Source organism: Pinus tabuliformis, chromosome 6, assembly GCF_031772625.1.
Source record: "Pinus tabuliformis cultivar Carrire ecotype Pingquan chromosome 6, CPIR1, whole genome shotgun sequence".
Classification (NCBI taxonomy): domain Eukaryota; kingdom Viridiplantae; phylum Streptophyta; class Pinopsida; order Pinales; family Pinaceae; genus Pinus; species Pinus tabuliformis.
The window spans coordinates 75,015,020-75,032,851 of record NC_142292.1 but is presented as its reverse complement, the minus strand read 5'-3'; the positions used below and the strand labels follow the sequence as shown (position 1 = coordinate 75,032,851).

At 33.7% G+C, this 17,832-nt stretch overlaps 2 protein-coding genes across 5 annotated transcripts; one reads left to right on the top strand and one right to left on the bottom strand.

The window, feature by feature from the left end:
• Positions 1 to 966: 966 nt before the first annotated feature.
• LOC149257316 (uncharacterized) lies at positions 967 to 5,397 on the top strand. 4 transcript variants are annotated; one of them, XM_089413976.1, is made up of 4 exons: positions 1,207 to 1,391; positions 1,552 to 1,685; positions 1,808 to 1,875; positions 3,603 to 5,397. In XM_089413976.1, exon 4 carries the CDS (start codon positions 3,662 to 3,664, stop codon positions 5,081 to 5,083), a length of 1,422 nt encoding a protein of 473 aa, XP_089270102.1. In that variant the 5' UTR covers positions 1,207 to 1,391; positions 1,552 to 1,685; positions 1,808 to 1,875; positions 3,603 to 3,661; the 3' UTR covers positions 5,084 to 5,397. The 4 variants fall into 4 exon arrangements, with proteins under 4 accessions (XP_089270099.1, XP_089270102.1, XP_089270094.1 ...); XM_089413973.1 differs by lacking the exons at positions 1,207 to 1,391; positions 1,552 to 1,685 and adding an exon at positions 967 to 1,107; XM_089413968.1 differs by lacking the exon at positions 1,552 to 1,685.
• Positions 5,398 to 13,754: 8,357 nt separating this feature from the next.
• LOC149257315 (Pentatricopeptide repeat (PPR-like) superfamily protein) lies at positions 13,755 to 16,714 on the bottom strand. Its single transcript, XM_089413964.1, has one exon. It carries the CDS (start codon positions 16,424 to 16,426, stop codon positions 14,435 to 14,437), a length of 1,992 nt encoding a protein of 663 aa, XP_089270090.1. The 5' UTR covers positions 16,427 to 16,714; the 3' UTR covers positions 13,755 to 14,434.
• Positions 16,715 to 17,832: the final 1,118 nt, after the last annotated feature.

Genomic DNA, 17,832 nt, shown 5'->3' with positions numbered 1-17,832 from the left:
TTATTTGGTCTTCCACTTAAACCGTATTTAGTTCCGAGAGTTCATAAAAAGTAAATAATGTTAAAGTTATAACATGAATCCAAGAAAATCTTGTGGGTGTCACAAGTGGAAATGGATTCAGCACCATCAAAAACATCTTGGCCACCCAAAACCCTGAAGCCTGATAGGTGTAACCCAGATTTCCCAAAATTTCTGCGTGGATTTTGCCAAAATCATTCCAGGATTTCCACTCTGTTCTAGGAAAAATTATGACCTCTTTAAACTACCCTATAAAGAAAATATTTTAATATATCATGTTAATATATATCACACTTAAAACATTTCAAATAGCTTTACTATTCTATATTGAAAGTTATATTCACACCTTGAGAGTTATTTGTGAAGCTTTTAAAGCTTTTCACAGTGAATCTCTTTTAAAAAATCTAAGTTTTACATTAAATTATTTTTTATTATTGAAAGGAAACATTAAAATTAATTATCATAAAATATCATTAATCAAAGGAAACACATGATTAATGAGCATTTGAAAAAAGTCCTAAGAGTTACTTTAGTTGGTCCAAGAGATTTGACCCAGTAATCTCCCAACAAAATTTACTTGACAAAAAATACTTTTAAAAAAAAAATGATCTCAAATTATATATAAAGCTTTTAAGCTTTTCTCAAAGAATTTTCTTTTTCTTAAGAAAAATTTAAATTTTGCATTAAAATATATTTTATCATTGAAAAGAAACATTAAAATTAATTATCATAAAATATCATTAATCAAAGGAAACACGGGATTAATGAGCGTTTGAAAAGCGACATGCTTAGAATCTTTGAGAAATAAGCTCGTCTAGCTTCGCTAAAGATAAAATTAATGGACTGTGACTGTTGTTGCAATGGTCAACTTCGCGACATAGACTTGACTTTGTAAAAAGTCAAATTGCGGGCAACTGCAGCTCCCTTTCTCCCTAATTTCTGAGCTTTGGGATGGCTTCGATGAACATAAAAATTAATTTCTCCCTAATTTCTGAGCTTTGGGATGGCTTCGATGAACATAAAAATTAATTGACCATGACTGTTGCACTGTTCAAGTTCATGATAGTAGAGTTCACTTTGTACAATCAGGCAAATTTGACACGGCACCTCTCTTTCTGGGAACTTAACTCTTAGATTACAATTTCGTAAAAGAATAATGTGTCAAATTTTCATTTTTGTGGTTTAAATTGAGATTTTTGATGGTATATAAATTCAGTATCTTCAACAAATTTCTAGTTATTGGAATTACAGAGGGTTTATGGCTCAAACTTGTAATTCCAATCAATTTCTACAAAAATCTGAGCAATTTTGACGATAACCCGTACAAGAAAACCCTCATAAAAATGTATGAGATACTCCTGGAAATAAATACGGTAATAAATGTTTGAAAATTTGTGTTGTTCTTCAGTCAGTTAGTTGATTTTCAGGATAGTTTGTTAGATGTGTGTCAGATTGATGTGCACGGCCTTCTTCGTTTTTATGTAGATTGGTGTTTATGATTTAAATTCATTCAATTGCCATTTTTTTAAGCAGAGCTAATTCTTATCAGCATATCTTCATCACATACATTAAGCCGAAAGGCCTACACAGATTAGGGGTGTAACAGTGTTTAATAAAAAGGGTTGGCGCAGAGTCCTCTATCTGTAAAGTATAGATTAGCAGTCCAGGCAAGCCGTCTGTTTGGAGCAATCATTTGCAGTACTTTACATCATTGTTTAAACATAGATTTTTGAAACAGATTATATTTGGGTTCAGTGAAATATATGTAATCGATTTGATAAATTTTCAGGATTAGAGCCAGAAATCGCAGCTGCCGGAACCAGTCGGTGGTTATCCAACCTGAATCTCAGAAATTTCGTACGTTTCCTTAAGTCTCTGCATCCCCAGCATAGAATATGAATATACCCTTCTTTGATGAGAAATTATTATTTCAGGGTTTATTGTTTTCCTGTCTTCTTTGATTTTGTATTAAAATCAGAAGGCATGTCTCTGCACGGCCTTTTTCTTTTTTATGTAGATTGGTATTTATGATTTATTTTCATTCAATTGCCATTGTTATAAGCAGAGCTAATTCTGATGAGCAAATCTTCATTACATATATTAAAAAGGAAAGCCTACACAGATCAGGGGTGTAACAGTGTTTACAGGTATTCCATTTTCTGTAAATATGTTGGAAAATGAGATAATGGAACTTTTCCTTCAACGCCAATAACTTGTCCCGGCAATAGTTTAGATTGAGTACTTGTAAAAAAACACCTGAGAGTCGGCCATTGTATATTGAATCTTTATAGACTAGTAAATGAAAGATCTTTTTATTGAATTTGATAGCGAAAGCAAGAAAAGTCCAGCATGCTATGATCTCAGCTTTAATATTTGTGCCCTGTTCCCAGTTAACCTAAATCTGATAAGACTTATTTCCAGGGAGTATAATGAGGACATCCCCAGGGCACACCTCCTTGAGAGGCTCTATCAAAAAAACTTGCCAAATAGTTTGATTATTAATGGGAAAACTAGACAATCTGAAAGCATGGGGAAGTCTAGACTTGGAAAATTCATTAAAAAAACTTATAATTTTAGAAACTAAAAGATTTTCAAAAATATATTTATTTCTTATTCTCCATAAACCCCATGTTATAAAGATGGGAAAACTCTTATGACTGTCTATATTTGTGTTTCAGTAAAAAAAGCAGTTTTCAAAAAAATTAAAAGAAGACGAAACATGTAAGACAAGAATTCATGTCAAACTTCCTTTGAAACTGAGCAATGAACAAAGAGATGGCCAATTAATTTTGATTGACTTTCAAAGACAACATATATTAGGACTTGAGAAACTTCTGAAATACTTGAGAGACCTTTTTTCAGAAGGTTATTTTTGGTGAGGATTCTATTTCAGCATTAAAACCAAAAATTGCAGTTGCCAGAACCAATCTGGGTTACAGCTATCAAGCTTCAAGATTTACCAATCTGGGTTACAGCTATCAAGCTTCAAGATTTTCTTAAGTCTATAAGCTTCAGGATTTTCATAAGTCTGTACATCCAGAGCATGGAATATGAATACACCCTCCTTTGAAGGGAAATTATTATTTCAGGGTTTGTATTAAAACAACATGCTGTTTTGAAGGACAGAATGGGTATTCGCTGTTTCTCTGTCTTCAGCTCGCGAGATACCGAGTGGCTGAATCCAGCTTGATGCTTTGTCTTCATCCTTAATTTTGTAACGCACTGGGTCTGGGAAGCTCGGCGGTCTGCTGGAAGAATGTCAGCTTTCTTCCTCTTTCTGAACTGCATACTGCTGGAAGAAGGACTTGCTCCTATTCTTCCTGCGAGCCTGCTCGAACTGTTTGACTATGGCAGTCTCCTTAGGCACACCCGCTCTGTTCACATTACAGCCAAAACATAAATTTGGGGTTACAACTTTAGGGATGCAACGTAAAGAGGCTTTCACAAGTCTGAAACGTTAAAATGCTAGGGCTTGATGCTCTGTCTTCATCCTTTTGTCATAAATTGGAATTTAAGAATGAAGTTGATGAATGGAGTTACCTTGTATGTGTTTTCCAACTGATATGGTGTTTTCGGCGTGACAGATCCAACGTTGGTGTTTAAATTAAGAGTGAATTCTGTTCACTTCAGTGGTGCAGAGAAAATGAATCATTCCACTTCGAACAACACTGAATCAAGATCATCGTGCGAGCTTCTGAGACAAAATGGAAACAACCTGTACACGGAAGTATCGAAAGGCAACCTTGGGCCTTCTGTGGCACGCCACAAGCTACAGAAAGCTCACGAATTCTACGAAAAAGCCCTCGGTGTCGGTGGCACTGAGGATGACAAAGCTTCATGTTATAAAAACTTGGGTGCCTTAAATTGGTTGTGGGGAAAAACCGAATGGATATATCATCAAGAAGAAATTGCAGGGAAACAGAAACGAGGACCAGGTTCTGCATTATCTGCTGCAAAATCCGGGATGACCAGATGCCTAGAGTTTTATTTCAATGCTTTAGATTATGGAAGCCTGGCAATGAAAGAACAGCAGTGGTTAACTCAGATTGAAGACACAATCTCCAAAATCGTTCAGTGGTCTTCTGATCAGCTTTACGGTGATCACTGCACGAGTTTTGAGCCCGTCCTCAGAGTTCTCTGCGAGACCGTGGAAAGCTCTAAAACGGAGTGGGCAGGGAGGAGAAGAATGGGCGCTATGCTTTATAAAATCCATGCACAGTTCATATTTCGACGGGGCGTTGAATCCCTGACGAATACAGAATTATCTGACAGGGATGGTTACAAGAAATGTTTGAACGCAATGCGCGACTGTTATGTACCTCTTGAACGAGCTGAAACCCTTGTGAGTGCTGCTTCCATGGGTAAGGAAGTGCTGAAACAAGTAGCAGATTTGAAAACAGAGGTTTTCAATTACCAAACGCTGTGTGAAGCAATCCTGGCGCGCATTCAAGGGGAAGAGCTGCTGGAGAAGGCAATGTGCGGCGATATGGACATAATCTGGGAAGCTATAGATTATTTCAAAGCTTCCCTTCGTGTTACAGAAGAAAAGAATTTGGAGAACGAGGCTATTGCACTGAACAGGCTTGGGAAATCATATTCCTCTGTTCTGAAAATGGAGAAGAAAGCCCATCCCTACCACTTTCAGAGCATCAAGATTGCACTTACCATTATGTCTGCACGGATTGCAAGTTCTGAGTGGTACATATATTCTTTTGAAGCTGTGAGAAAACACCAAGAGGGAGTAGTTGAGCAGGAGGCCAGAGAACACGCAGAAAACCGCAAGGGCAGTGCAGAAAGAATGAAAGAAAAGATAAGCGCAGTAAAGTCGGAGGGTGGGAAAAGCGCAGAGTCATTGCTGAAACACATCTATGAAAAATGTCCTCATCCAGATGTGACCAAACAGGTGCTGCTTCCATTGGGAAGCCCAGAAAATGTGAAGGCTGCTCTGAAGAAAGCAATAGTAGCATATCATCCTGACAGTAATCGACAACAGAGTGAAGATTGGCAGGTTTTGTGCGAGGAGATTACCAAGGTTTTGATTGCCAAATACGAAATTTTCAAGTGATCGAGTGGAGAAGATGATATTTATCTTGTTCATGGACCTGAGTGGAAGTGATGCAGGATGGTTTTCACCACTTGCTCAAGTTCCACTCTTTTCTTTTTGGCTTCTATGACTTTGTTGTCCATATGATTTTATGGGTTTTAAAAATGTTGTGTTATTAAATTGTTTAGTTGTCCATATGATTTTGTCTTAGTTGTTTAGTAAGGTAAATTGATTGGCTAGGATTTACAATGTTAAACTTGCAGGGTAGAATTTGAATTATTTTAATTTTATTTTATATGATAGTATTTATTTTATATGATAATATTTATAGATTAGATTTGAATTATGTTAATTTTATTTAAAATGATTTGTAGATTATTATATTAAATTAAAAGGGCTTTTTTGGTTTTTTTAGTACTCAGAGTAATTTTTAATGATTATATTCAAATGTTTTGTTTTTTAATAAATGGTAAGGAATTGAAGTGTATGTTATGTACTTTAATTGGTTATATATTGCTTGAGATTGTCATCTCTCTTTTAGCCATAATGAATGACCAAACACTCTCTGAGGATGAATTTCCTTTTTTAAGATGAAGCCTGGTTAGTTGTTCAATGAAACTCTTTTCTTTCTTTTTTTGAAGATGAAGTTTAGTTAGTTGTTCAATGAAACTATTTCCTTCCTTTTTTGAAGATGAAGCCTAGTTAGTTGTTCAATGAAACTGACCAAATTGGGTTTACTAGATTGCAAATCCTTTCTTTTTGTTTTATAGGATTGTAAACACTTATGCAGTCTAAGGTTACATTTTTTTTCATATTTTAGAAGTTTAGACAAATAGTCTTTTTTGATTGGTTTCACTCCATGGGCATGGGTAGTGATTTCTGTAAGGTTCTTATGATTTATAATCCAAATACACCCCAACCTAATTGAGTTTATTAGATTGCAAACCCCTTCTTTTTGTTTTATAGGATTGTAAACACTTATGCAGTCTAGGATTACATATTTTTTTTCATATTTTAGAAGTTTAGACAAATAGTCTTTTTTTATTGGTTTCACTCCATGGGCATGGGTAGTGATTTCTATAAGGTTCTTATGATGTATAATCCACATACAACCCAACCTTGGTTTCTTTATTGGAAAAAGCACTTTGTACATTTGGTTTCTTTACCAGACAAAGCACTTTGTACATTTGGTTTCTTTACCTGACAAAGCACTTTATACATTTTTACTTATAAAATTCATCCTAAACTCTAAAAATGGCTATGCAAATTTTGACATCCTATAAATGAAATTATCTTAAAAATAAAGAACTTTATTTTTGTTTATATAAATTTCATACACATATATTCTTTGTTTCAATTTTATTAAAATCCTGATATTATATATATTCTTCTTTTAAAATGTTTTATAATTTTATAATTTTATTTGTTTAATATGTTTTTTAATTATATGTTCTGAGATATTATGGTTAGAAATATGTTTGGATTGTAAAATAGGCTATTGTTTTTTGGTATTTTAGGCATGTAGTATTGATAAGTCATCTTATTGGGTTATGGTATTGTAACAAAGTCTATTTACAAATTAAAAATTTCCACATGAAAATAAAAATGAATCTTATTTCACCTTATAATTTAGTTAGTAATAAATGTGAGATGTATCATAAGATTAATTGTTTTTCTACTTCTTAGTGTTTAACATCATCCACATATAGATTATTCATTTGTTTTCCCAATATTTACTCTTGACAAGAGATTTTGTGATGCCCATAGGATATACAATAAAAACCTTGGAAAGGAACATTGTGATTGTACAATAACTCCATGCTTTTTTGTCCTCAATTTCCCAACTCACACATTCCAAAGAAACCTCCATTCACATAAACTTCGATGCATATCTTGGCAACAATTTTATTGGGAGAATTTAGGCAGGCATATATATGTTTAAGAAGTTTGTCCCTAATGACACAAAAATATATTTCACTCTAGAATTCTATAGGTTTATATGGAAACTAAAACTATATTGAATGTTTGGAGATGTACCCCATAATAAATTGAAACATGGATTCAATTAATAAATTGTCATTACTTTCAAATTATCTATAGCTATTTTAAAAAAGAAAAGTGTTGAAATCCCTGAGAGCCATTGTCAAAAGAAGGGAATATGTATGCTTTCTACCTTATTGGTATTCCCTCCATTTAGTAATCCTTTCTTCATATATTGATTTACATGAAACCTTCCTATAAAGGTCATTTATGTGTATTTCTTAACCTTTCTAGAGAGAATATTAAAATCAACTATGATCATGATCATACCTTCATTATTCTTTACAAATAGATTTTCTTACATTTAGTAGTAGAGATGGTTTTCACCACCTGAATTGACTTATTTGGACTAATCCAAATTCCAACTTCCATAAATAAAAAAAAGTTGTCTAAAAACTATATCATCTTTACTCTCTACTCCATCCACTCTTTTATCACCTAGCATTTAAGCTAAAATCTAACATCCAATCAATATAGTTTTTTCTAACTCTTATTTGACTTTTTTCATCATTATTCTAAACCTTTAAAATTATCTGATCAATAATATTATTAATTAATCATCATTATTCTAAACCTTTAAAATTATTTGATGAATATTATTATTAATTAATCTTTATGAAAGTATTAGATCATATTTTTTGCTTTATTTTCTATTTTATAAGTCATTTTACAATTAATTTATTGGTGATTTTCAATTTGACATTTCTTACCAATAACCATAATACATGAAAACCCTCAAGTATATCAAATATCTTCACTAACATATTTTAGCAATTCATGAACTATTAAATGAACCAACACTTAAAAGATTAGAATTACTATGATATTTATTCTTTTTATGATCAAATACTTCCTTCCTCCTCCTCTTTTTATATATATATAATATTTTGTTTTTGAATTTATATATTTTATAAATTAAACCATTCTCTCATATATATATAATATTTTGTTTTTGAATTTATATATTTTGTAAATTAAACTTTTTTCTCACGGTGAAATACTATTTCTGTGAAATAATAAAAACATTTAAATTTGACGAAATTAATACTTTGGATAAAGCTTCATTCTGATTGAATGGGTTTTTTTGGTTGGTTTAATTCGATTAAATTGAATTTTATGATATGATATGTATTTTTCCACATAGTCATCTTAGAAAGAATGTAAATGATGGGTCCTCGTTTATTGGATGGACGATTTGAAAAGTTTTCCACGACAGCTGTAAACATTGTTTCCACAAAGGATGATTTTCCACAACGAGGGGAGTCATAGTGGGAGAGTAGCCTACATAATCATATTTGCTTTTCCACAAACGAAATGATTGGAGATACGAAAAAACGATTACAATGATTGGAACGTTTGTATAATGATATTTGGTTTTCTACATATGCGAATGATTTAAGATTTAAAAAGAGGAGATTATAATGATGTATATATATATATATATTTTTTTAAACTGTGTAGTTTAATATCGAAGTGAAATAGTTTTTATTGGAATTTATTAAAATTTAGTAATACAATTTCAAGATTTTTTTATTATTTAAAATATATTTTTAAATGTATAAATAGATTCAGTATTTTGAAAAATATTTAAAGCATTCGAATTATACAGATTAAATAATTTAAATTTAAGTTTTTAAAAAATTTTGTTAGATTTTGATTAAAATTAACCAAAAAAATAGTCATAAAAAAAGTTATTTCGTATATAAATTAAACTAACCTTTATTAATTATTTGTAAAAAAAAATAATAATGATTAGAACATTTACTTAATAATATCCTGTTTTCTACTTATGTAAATGATTTAAGATAAGGGAAAAAAAAGAATAAGATGATTATAATTGTACATGTATTTATTAATTGTTCGTGAGAAAGATTATAAGAATAAGATGATTATAATTGTACATGTATTTATTAATTGTTCGTGAGAAAGATTATAATGATTGGAACGTTTACATAATGATATTTGGTTTTTGTGCGCAATTAAGAAAATAAAAAATTATAACGATAAATGTAGTAGAGTTGAGGCTTTTGTGATCCATAACAAGTTTACAAAAGATTTTTCGGCTAAGATCACATGAAACACCATTTGTCCACGCGTTTTGAACCAACCAGTGTGGTTCATTACCCTGATGATTAATCACACTCGTTGGTTCGAAACGCGTTGACAAATGATATTTCATGTGATCTTCGCCAAAAAATCTTTTGTAAACGATAAATGTATTTATCAATTTAAGAAAAAATTTATATTAAATAAATAAATAAATAAAAAAATAAACTGTATTTGAAGTTTCGTCGTAAATTGTATCCTATCCTATCAAGAAGCTTCATTTAGTCAAACATCCAATTTGAATCACTGTTTTATATTCCGTAAACGTTACGGTGAAAGCTCCCATATGCCAATAGGTATTCATGTTTAGTCAAGCCGTTTCATGCCTCGTTGAGAATCTATTTTGTGGAAACTCGTGACCCACATTCCCACGGTGAACTTCACCCACTTCATTTACCTCCCATGCTTAGATATCTTACGAAGTTCCAAAACCTAACAACAGGTTAGGAAGTCTTTGTTTACCATCACTATTTCTATTTTTCAGTGGATTGGCATTCAAATAAGTTGAGTAGCACAGGTGTCATCGGCTTTTTATCTAATTAATTTAGATTTATTTTAAGTTTGGATTTACCAAGTGTTAAGAAGGATTATTTTTATTTTTATTTTTATTTTAATGGAGTTTTGTATTTTAAAATTTTGATCCCTCGAATTAAAATGGATCTACACTGATTTATTGTTAATTTTATATTTTATTTTTATTTTTATGTAAATGTAATTTGACAGAGACAAAATGTTTTATTATCATTAATTTTATATTTTATTTTTATTTTTATGTAATTTGATAGAATTTATTGTTAATTTTATATTTTATTTTTATTTTTATGTAAATGTAATTTGACAGAGACAAAATGTTTTATTATCATTAATTTTATATTTTATTTTTATTTTTATGTAATTTGATAGAAGCAAAATGTTTTATTAATAGTTATCACCAAGAGACCATGTTGTCACTCTTAGGACCATCACGAAGGATTATCATAATAGCAAAATTGATTTCTTTTGTTGTTTTGTTGACTTTAGAAAAGCTTTGGGCATGGTTCCCCAAGAGAAGTTATGGAAATTCCTCTTGACTTAAGGTTGTTGAGTTAAGGGTCGTTGTTATTAGATTATACAGGAATGTTATTGCCAAGCTTAAGACGACTTAGGGTTAGTCTATTGAAATTAAATGCAACATCAGTGTTAAGCAAGGGTGTCCCTTATCCCCTACCCTTTTTGGTATTTACATTGACAAGCTTGAGGAATGACCCAAACTCGCTGGTATATTCATTACTCTTCTCCTTTATGCTGATGATATCGTTCTTCTTGCCAAGAGTCCTAACGATCTCGACAAGCAACTTAAAACCCTCCATGATTATTGCTCCAAGATGGGTATGATTGTTAATACTGACAAGACTAAAGTTATGATTATTAAATCTAATGATATCATTCTTCTTGCCAGGAGTCCTAACGATCTCGTCAAGCAACTTAAAACCCTCCATGATTACTGTTCCAAGATGGGTATGACTGTTACAAGACTAAAGTTACGATTATTAAATCTAAAAAGGTCTCCTATGATAATTTCATTTATGATAACAGTTACTTAGAGAATGTTTTTCTTACAAATATTTAGGTATTGACATCCACCATCAACTCAAATATAACTATAGCATTGAGAAAATTATTATAGGAGGTTGGAAAACTTACTATGAAATTGAAAACAATTGTAATATGATTGATCTTTGGGTTTGGAGTAAAAAAATGTTTCTTCTTACAAATATTTAGGTATTGACATCCACCATCAACTCAACTGGAACTATAGCATTGAGATTATAGGAGGTCGGAAAACTTACTATGAAATTAAAAACAATTGTAAGATGATTGATCTTTGGCTTTGGAGTAAAAAAAAAGTTCCTTTTCGGATTCTCGTCACCCTTGTTATTTTATATGGATGTGAGGTGTGGGGTTGCAGTCTATCTAGAGATTCATGGAGAAAGATTGAAATGATCCAAAAGCAATTCATAGCCTACAACCTCAAGATTAAGGGCAATGCTGCCTACCCTATTGTCTTGATTGAAGCTAGCCTTTCCCCCATTGAATGCATGGCTATGTTTAGGTATTTGATGTGTAAGAAGTTGTACAACATGGAAGCCAAGAAACTCCCAAAAATTGCTTCTAACTCTAGTCAAAACCACCTTCGGCTCAAGCTAGGGTGGCATAAAAATGCTAAGTCATGGTTCAACCATTGGGGGATAAAGGAGGAAATCATCTTAGGGAACAAGGATAATATTAAAAACACCATTACTTCCAAATTTAAGGATAAGTTGTGGAGTGATAAGGAGTTAGAGGGTAAAAGAAAGTTAAGATACTATAAGGAGGCAATCAACCCCATGCTTTCTAACCAGAATTACCTTTATGTCTTAACCTTTATGTGTTAACAAGTGCTAAGAAGATAACAATATTGCAAAGATTAGAACTAATTCTCATGAACCTTGGAGTGATAGAACTAATTATCATGAGCCCTGGAGTGAAACAGGCCATTGGTCTATTACCAAGATACCTTGGGACGAAATAATATGCCTTCTCTACCATACTAAAAGAGTAGAAGATAAAAACATTTTCTCTTGGATTGTCTGGCCCTTACTCACATCCGTTCTCATTGCCAAAACATTTTTCCCACTACCAACCTCCTTATCATCATCATATTCAATTTTTTATTTTATTTTGTTTTCTAGTTTATTTTTATTTTATTTTGACCTAGTCATCTTTACCATACTGACTTAAAGAATGTCTCTCCACTCAATTACTTTTAACCTTTTATTATTTTTGAATTGAGGTGACATGTAAATGGTACAAACATTTACATACAATGTGTGCCCCATACATTTTTGCTTTTAAATTTAATTTAAAATGTGATAAAATAAAATATATTCTAGTAACTCATAGACTATTAAATAAACCAACACTGGAAAGATTAGAATTAAGAATTATGTTCGTAACTCATATATTCTAGTAATTCGTAAACTATTAAATAAACCAACACTTGAAATGTTAGAATTAACTAGAAATGTTAAAATTACTATGACATTTATTTTTTTATGGTCGAATACTTCCTCCTTTTATATATATATAGATGGTTGAATACTTCCTTCCTCCTCATATATATATGATATTTTGTTTTTGAATTTATATATTTTATAAATTAAACCATTTTCTCACTGTGAAATACCACTTCTGTGAAATAATAAAAACATTTAAATTCGACGAAATTATACTCTGCATAAAGCTTCATTCTGATTGAATGGGGGTTTTGGTAAATTGAATTTTAGGATATGATGTCTTTTTCCGCATAGTCATCTTAGGAAGAATGTAAATGATGGCTTCTGGTTTATTTGAATGGACGACTTGAAAAGTTTTCCACGACCGGTGGAAACATTGTTTGCACACCGGCCAATGCTGAAGGTTTTCCACAACGAGGAGGGGAGTCATAGTTGGAGACTAGTCTACATAATCATATTTGGTTTTCCACAGATGTAAATGGTTGAAGATACGAAAAATGCAATTATAATGATTGGAACGTTTATATAATGATGTTTGCTAGTTCTTGTATCTATGTTAAGTGTCCCAAACTGTTGTAATAAACTCAATGTAGTCATGACTCATTCCAATGATGTGAATCCATCCTGTGTAGTCATGAAGCGTAATTACAAGCAAATCAATCCATTAGGCCAGATCTAAAGAGGCTGAATCAACAGTTTCCATGAACACGATCATCCATTTCACAATCCAAGCCTCAATTTGGATTGTCCCCACCTCCAGCATTTAAGGAGCTCCCAGATCTGCGTAGTGGTGACAGACATCCTTGGAGAAACGAAAAGGGACAGCATCTTATCTGAAGGACTTGAAAAAAATTGCATTCAAACTTTCTTACCTTTTTTATAAGAATCAACACATTGAAGTGCCTGTTCAAAAAGCCCCTGTTTATTAATTAGAGAACCGTTGCTTCTTATGCACCTCACTAAAACAATCTCAAAGATAAGCTTTAGACATTGACAGGGAATCCAACAGGACAGAAGAAACTGAATGCAGATCTAGGCCTTGGGGACACCAGTAAATACAGTGGATTGCCACGTCCAGCCATCATTCCTGGATGCATGGGGACCTAAAACTTTGGGCTGAGTTCAAATTCATGCAGATTGGTTTGGTTTCAAAAGCAATTGCCAGACATATTCCAGACTGCAAATAGTTTACTAAATAAGAATGCTATCATCAATAATAGGAGATACAAATAGTAACAAAATATCAGACCACTCTTTGATGGTTGCTTTGGGTAATGAGAGAGGAATCCAACAGCACAAAAATTGGGTGTGAAATTGAATACAGATTTTGGCTTTGCACTGCCATCCAGCACAGTGAAAGGCCACATCTGATCATCATTTCTGCACACATGGAAGTCTGAACCTTTGGGCCCAGTTCAACTTGATGCAGATTAATTTAGCTTTGCATTGACAATAATTCAAATAATACATTGTTTTATTTACAATAACTATAAATAATTTCCTAAATGAGATAATCACCAATAATGAGGAATATAAATAGAAATAAGAATGACAATATACATTTTGAATGCCACCATATTTATCTGGAAATGGCAATTGAATGCCCTCCATCAAAGGGCATAGAATGCCTAAAATGAGGCAGCAGTAATCTATACCTGGGGATTCCTCTTAATGAAATTGGCCCCTCATTTGGTATGCTGGCCCTTCTTTCTGGGGGTTTAATGTAAGGGTTGACTGATGACAAGATATTGACTGACCTTGCCAAGATAGTATCTCAATTTCACAGTTAGAATTAAAATAGTATCTGCAGCACTACTCTGATCACTTTGACAGCAGGGACTTGTCTGTAATTTCGTTTCGAGTTGCTAAACTCTGCCATAGGATTTATTGAAGAAACTTTCTCAAACAACCAGAATCATATAACTGATAAGATTCCAACCACATGTTAAGCTTCAATATATTCATCAGCAAGAAACACAGAATTCCGTTATGGATATCAGATATAAATTAACTTCACTGAGCATCATGTGGACAGCCCCCAAAACCTTGCTCGGTTTGGTTAAATTACTGGTCCCTGTGCAATGTAACATATTATACCCATACATGTGATAGAAATTGCCAAAATACCTGTGCCATCGAAGGTCTTCAAAACATCACATTGGATCAATAGAAAAGAATATAACCAACACATCTATGTGTCAGGTTCAAGCAATGTTATGAACTTCACTCGTTGTTTTACGCTTCTGAACACATTGTAACCAATGCCAATTCTACTGTGTAACAGTTTGAGAGCTAAATCTATCTTCCCGGCCTTTCGCAAAGCATTAATGAATATAGAACGTACTTTTCCAGGAATTTCACGACCCCTGTCTATAATTCCATCTGCTAACTTGCATGCCTGTTCCACACGGCCAGCTTTGCAAAGGACATTGATCATGTCAAAATATGCAGTATCAAGAACCACACCCATTGTAGCCATTTCATCCAATATTCTACAGGCTCTAGTCACCTTGCCAGAGAGACAAAGACCATTTGAAAGTGTTCTAAATGACACTGCAGTGGGAGTGATACCCCGATCAATCATCTCATCCCACAGCTTTAAGGCCTCCTCTGATTTGTGTGATTTGAAAAGCCCGTCAATCAATATGGTGTAAGTGTAAACTGTCGGTTCACAACCTTCCTTCTCCATATCCCGTAAAACTGCCATGGCAGTATCCATTTCTGCTGCCTTGCAAAGCCCGTCGATAAACGCATTGAAGCAGTGCGCATTTCGCACACATCCCCTCTCTAACATTTCTTCAAACACTTCTTCCGCTTCCTTTATTTTGCCAGCTTTACCCAGCCCGTCAATAATGGAACAATAAGAAAAAGCATTAACATCGAGACCAATTTCCCTCGACTGTCCTAAAAATTCTTGAGCTTTTTCCACTTCACCGACTTTACAAAGTCCATTAATAACCGTGCTGCATGTAACTTTGTCCAGCCTGTAACCCTTATTCTCAACTTGTTTCAAAAGTACCAGGGCTTGATCCTTGTTATTAACTTTGAAAAATGCATCAATCAGGGCTGTATAAATTGCTAGATTGGGAATGTACCCTTTGTTCAACATATCATCCAGAAGCCTATGAGCCTCATTTACTTTCTCTTCATTACAGAGGCCACAAATTACAAGATTGTATGCATGAGGAGGAATTCTTAACTTTCTATCTATCATTTCCTGGAATAGAGACAAAGTCCTGTCATACCTGCGCTCGGAATGAAAAGCTTGGATAAGAGTTACAAAGGTTATCTCATCAGGAAAACAGTTCACAATCTCCATTTGACGAAAATACTCAATGGCTGCTTCCACTCTTCCAGCTTTACAAACCCCCTTGATAAGCATATTATAAGTTATTACATCAGGAGAAACTCTACCCTGATTCATTGTTACAAAAACCTTCTCAGCTGCTTCAGTGCATTCAGCGTTGACCAGACCATCAATTAAACAATTATAAGTAAAAATGTCAGGTTCAATCCCATATTCCTTCATGGCATGCCAGATATCTAATGTTTCGTCCACCATCCCAGCCCTACCAAAGTTCTTTATCAAAATATTACAGGCAGAAGCTGTTAACTGAAATCTAGACCTGTTTGCTTTCATCGCCGCGGCAACGATACGTATATTCTCAACATCCTTAACAGCCCCCAGGGATTCGATCACGGCAACATAAGAAGCCAATTTATGCTGATAGCCATATTGCCTACTTGCCCAGTTGAAAAACCTAAATGCAAGTTTGGGGACTTTCTGAATTTTAGTCATTCTCAGCACATACGAAACAAATTGTGGCGAGAGCCGGACGAAATATTTGGAACAGAACTCGTCTAGGGCGCTCTCCACAGCGTAAGAATGTTCTAAAATATCACAAACCCTTTCAATCCAGGGTGAGGGTTTTAAGTTGCGAGGCGATTCAATCAAATCCGAGACATCTGAAAAGGGTTCCAGCCATTCTGAAGGCGGAATAGATGAAAACCACTTTGAGTCATTTATCACTGCTAAATCTGGTTCTCTGCCGCTGCGGATATATGGGATTTCAGAAATCTCCAACAATTTGCATGCACATATTGCTGGGGAAATTTTCGGCAGTCGGGATTTGTAAAGGCATGATGATAAATTTGCACCGGGTGAACGGATTTTCGTTCTCATCGTCGTTGTGCTCTGCAAATATCAGCTTAATGAGGATAAAATTTACTGCCTTCTACATTGCAATGGGGTTTGCTGAATATGAGCCTTTCTCCGAAATCTTCGACGCTGTCTTGATCCACGCAAAAGAAGAAATACAGAGATCGAAAATTTCAAGTCACCAATGAATGAGGTCAAGATATCGCCTGTAAAGCATTTTATGCTCCTAGCCACCATTAATCTCCGGGATTTCGAAAATGAACTCTCATGCTTTGATAGTGAAACTCGCAAAATTCTGAAAGCTCGTTTGAAAATAAAATAAAATCTAACACAACCATCATATAATTAGGTGGAATGGTATGTTTGGCTGATAAGATATTTTTCAATTCAGAAATTATCGTAATAGGAATTTCAATAATGTTATGCCATTTGAATCTTAACGCAACTTTTTAAGAGATAAAATTACTCCAAATCCATGAAAGGATCTTTCATAAGCTATTACCACTTTTAGATTATAAAGCATTTTAGGTCTTTATAGACTTAGAGACTTAAATATTAAGGCATACAATATGATAAATATAGCAACAAGGAGTAGCTATGGAACCTTGTGGGTGGATAGATCCATGTTTTTTCTCCCGGTTTCATGACCCTCCTAAAAGAACCTTACCCTTCTCTATTCTGACTCGCAAGAAAGAAGAAGCAAGAGAGAGTGATCTATTAGGAGGAATGTTCGATTTTATGAATTATAGAAATATTGAGACAAATGGGATGGTGTTTGTGTCATGTGGTGACCGAACTCATGCATCCACTTCATTAAATAATTGTTGGACACCCCCCATTAATTGATGCGAGGAAACTGAGACAATACACCTACTGCTTGAACTTGCAAATGTATTAATCACCTAGGGAAACAAAGGATCGACCAAGAAGCAATGTCACATTAACTCAGCGAGTAATTATGCAAAGAACTAGCAAAGGTACTTTGCCCATGTAAGCCTAGTAGCAATGCCTTTAGACCCACCCAGATTGATGGAGAAAATATTTCAAGGTAGATGTAGCATAGATAAATATGCATGTACTCCTAGTACTTTTTTCTAGTCATCGACTGATAGGGATAATAGAGGATTCCACAGAGCTTGGGTGATAATACATGATACTTTGTCAGTATGTTCACAACCATCACTACATAGGCAGAGCAAGGAAGAGGATGGTGAGATGGAAGCACAAGAAAGATCCAAGTAAGGGCAAGTAACAAGAAAAGAGGCAATAGAGGAAGAGCTATGGCAACTCTAGGAAATGTACATGACATTTAGTGTGAGGAAAAATCAACTCATGGTGGCTCTCCACAACCATGGAGATTATGTTAAAGCATAAGAACCTGATTTAACAACAAAATGATGAGATCAACTACCTTCAGAGGAAATTGGAGG

Bases quoted from the DNA above. Each gene is read 5' to 3' on its own strand.
- LOC149257316 (XM_089413973.1), top strand. From the start codon at position 3,662: ATGAATCATTCCACTTCGAACAACACTGAATCAAGATCATCGTGCGAG.
- LOC149257315 (XM_089413964.1), bottom strand. From the start codon at position 16,426: ATGAGAACGAAAATCCGTTCACCCGGTGCAAATTTATCATCATGCCTT.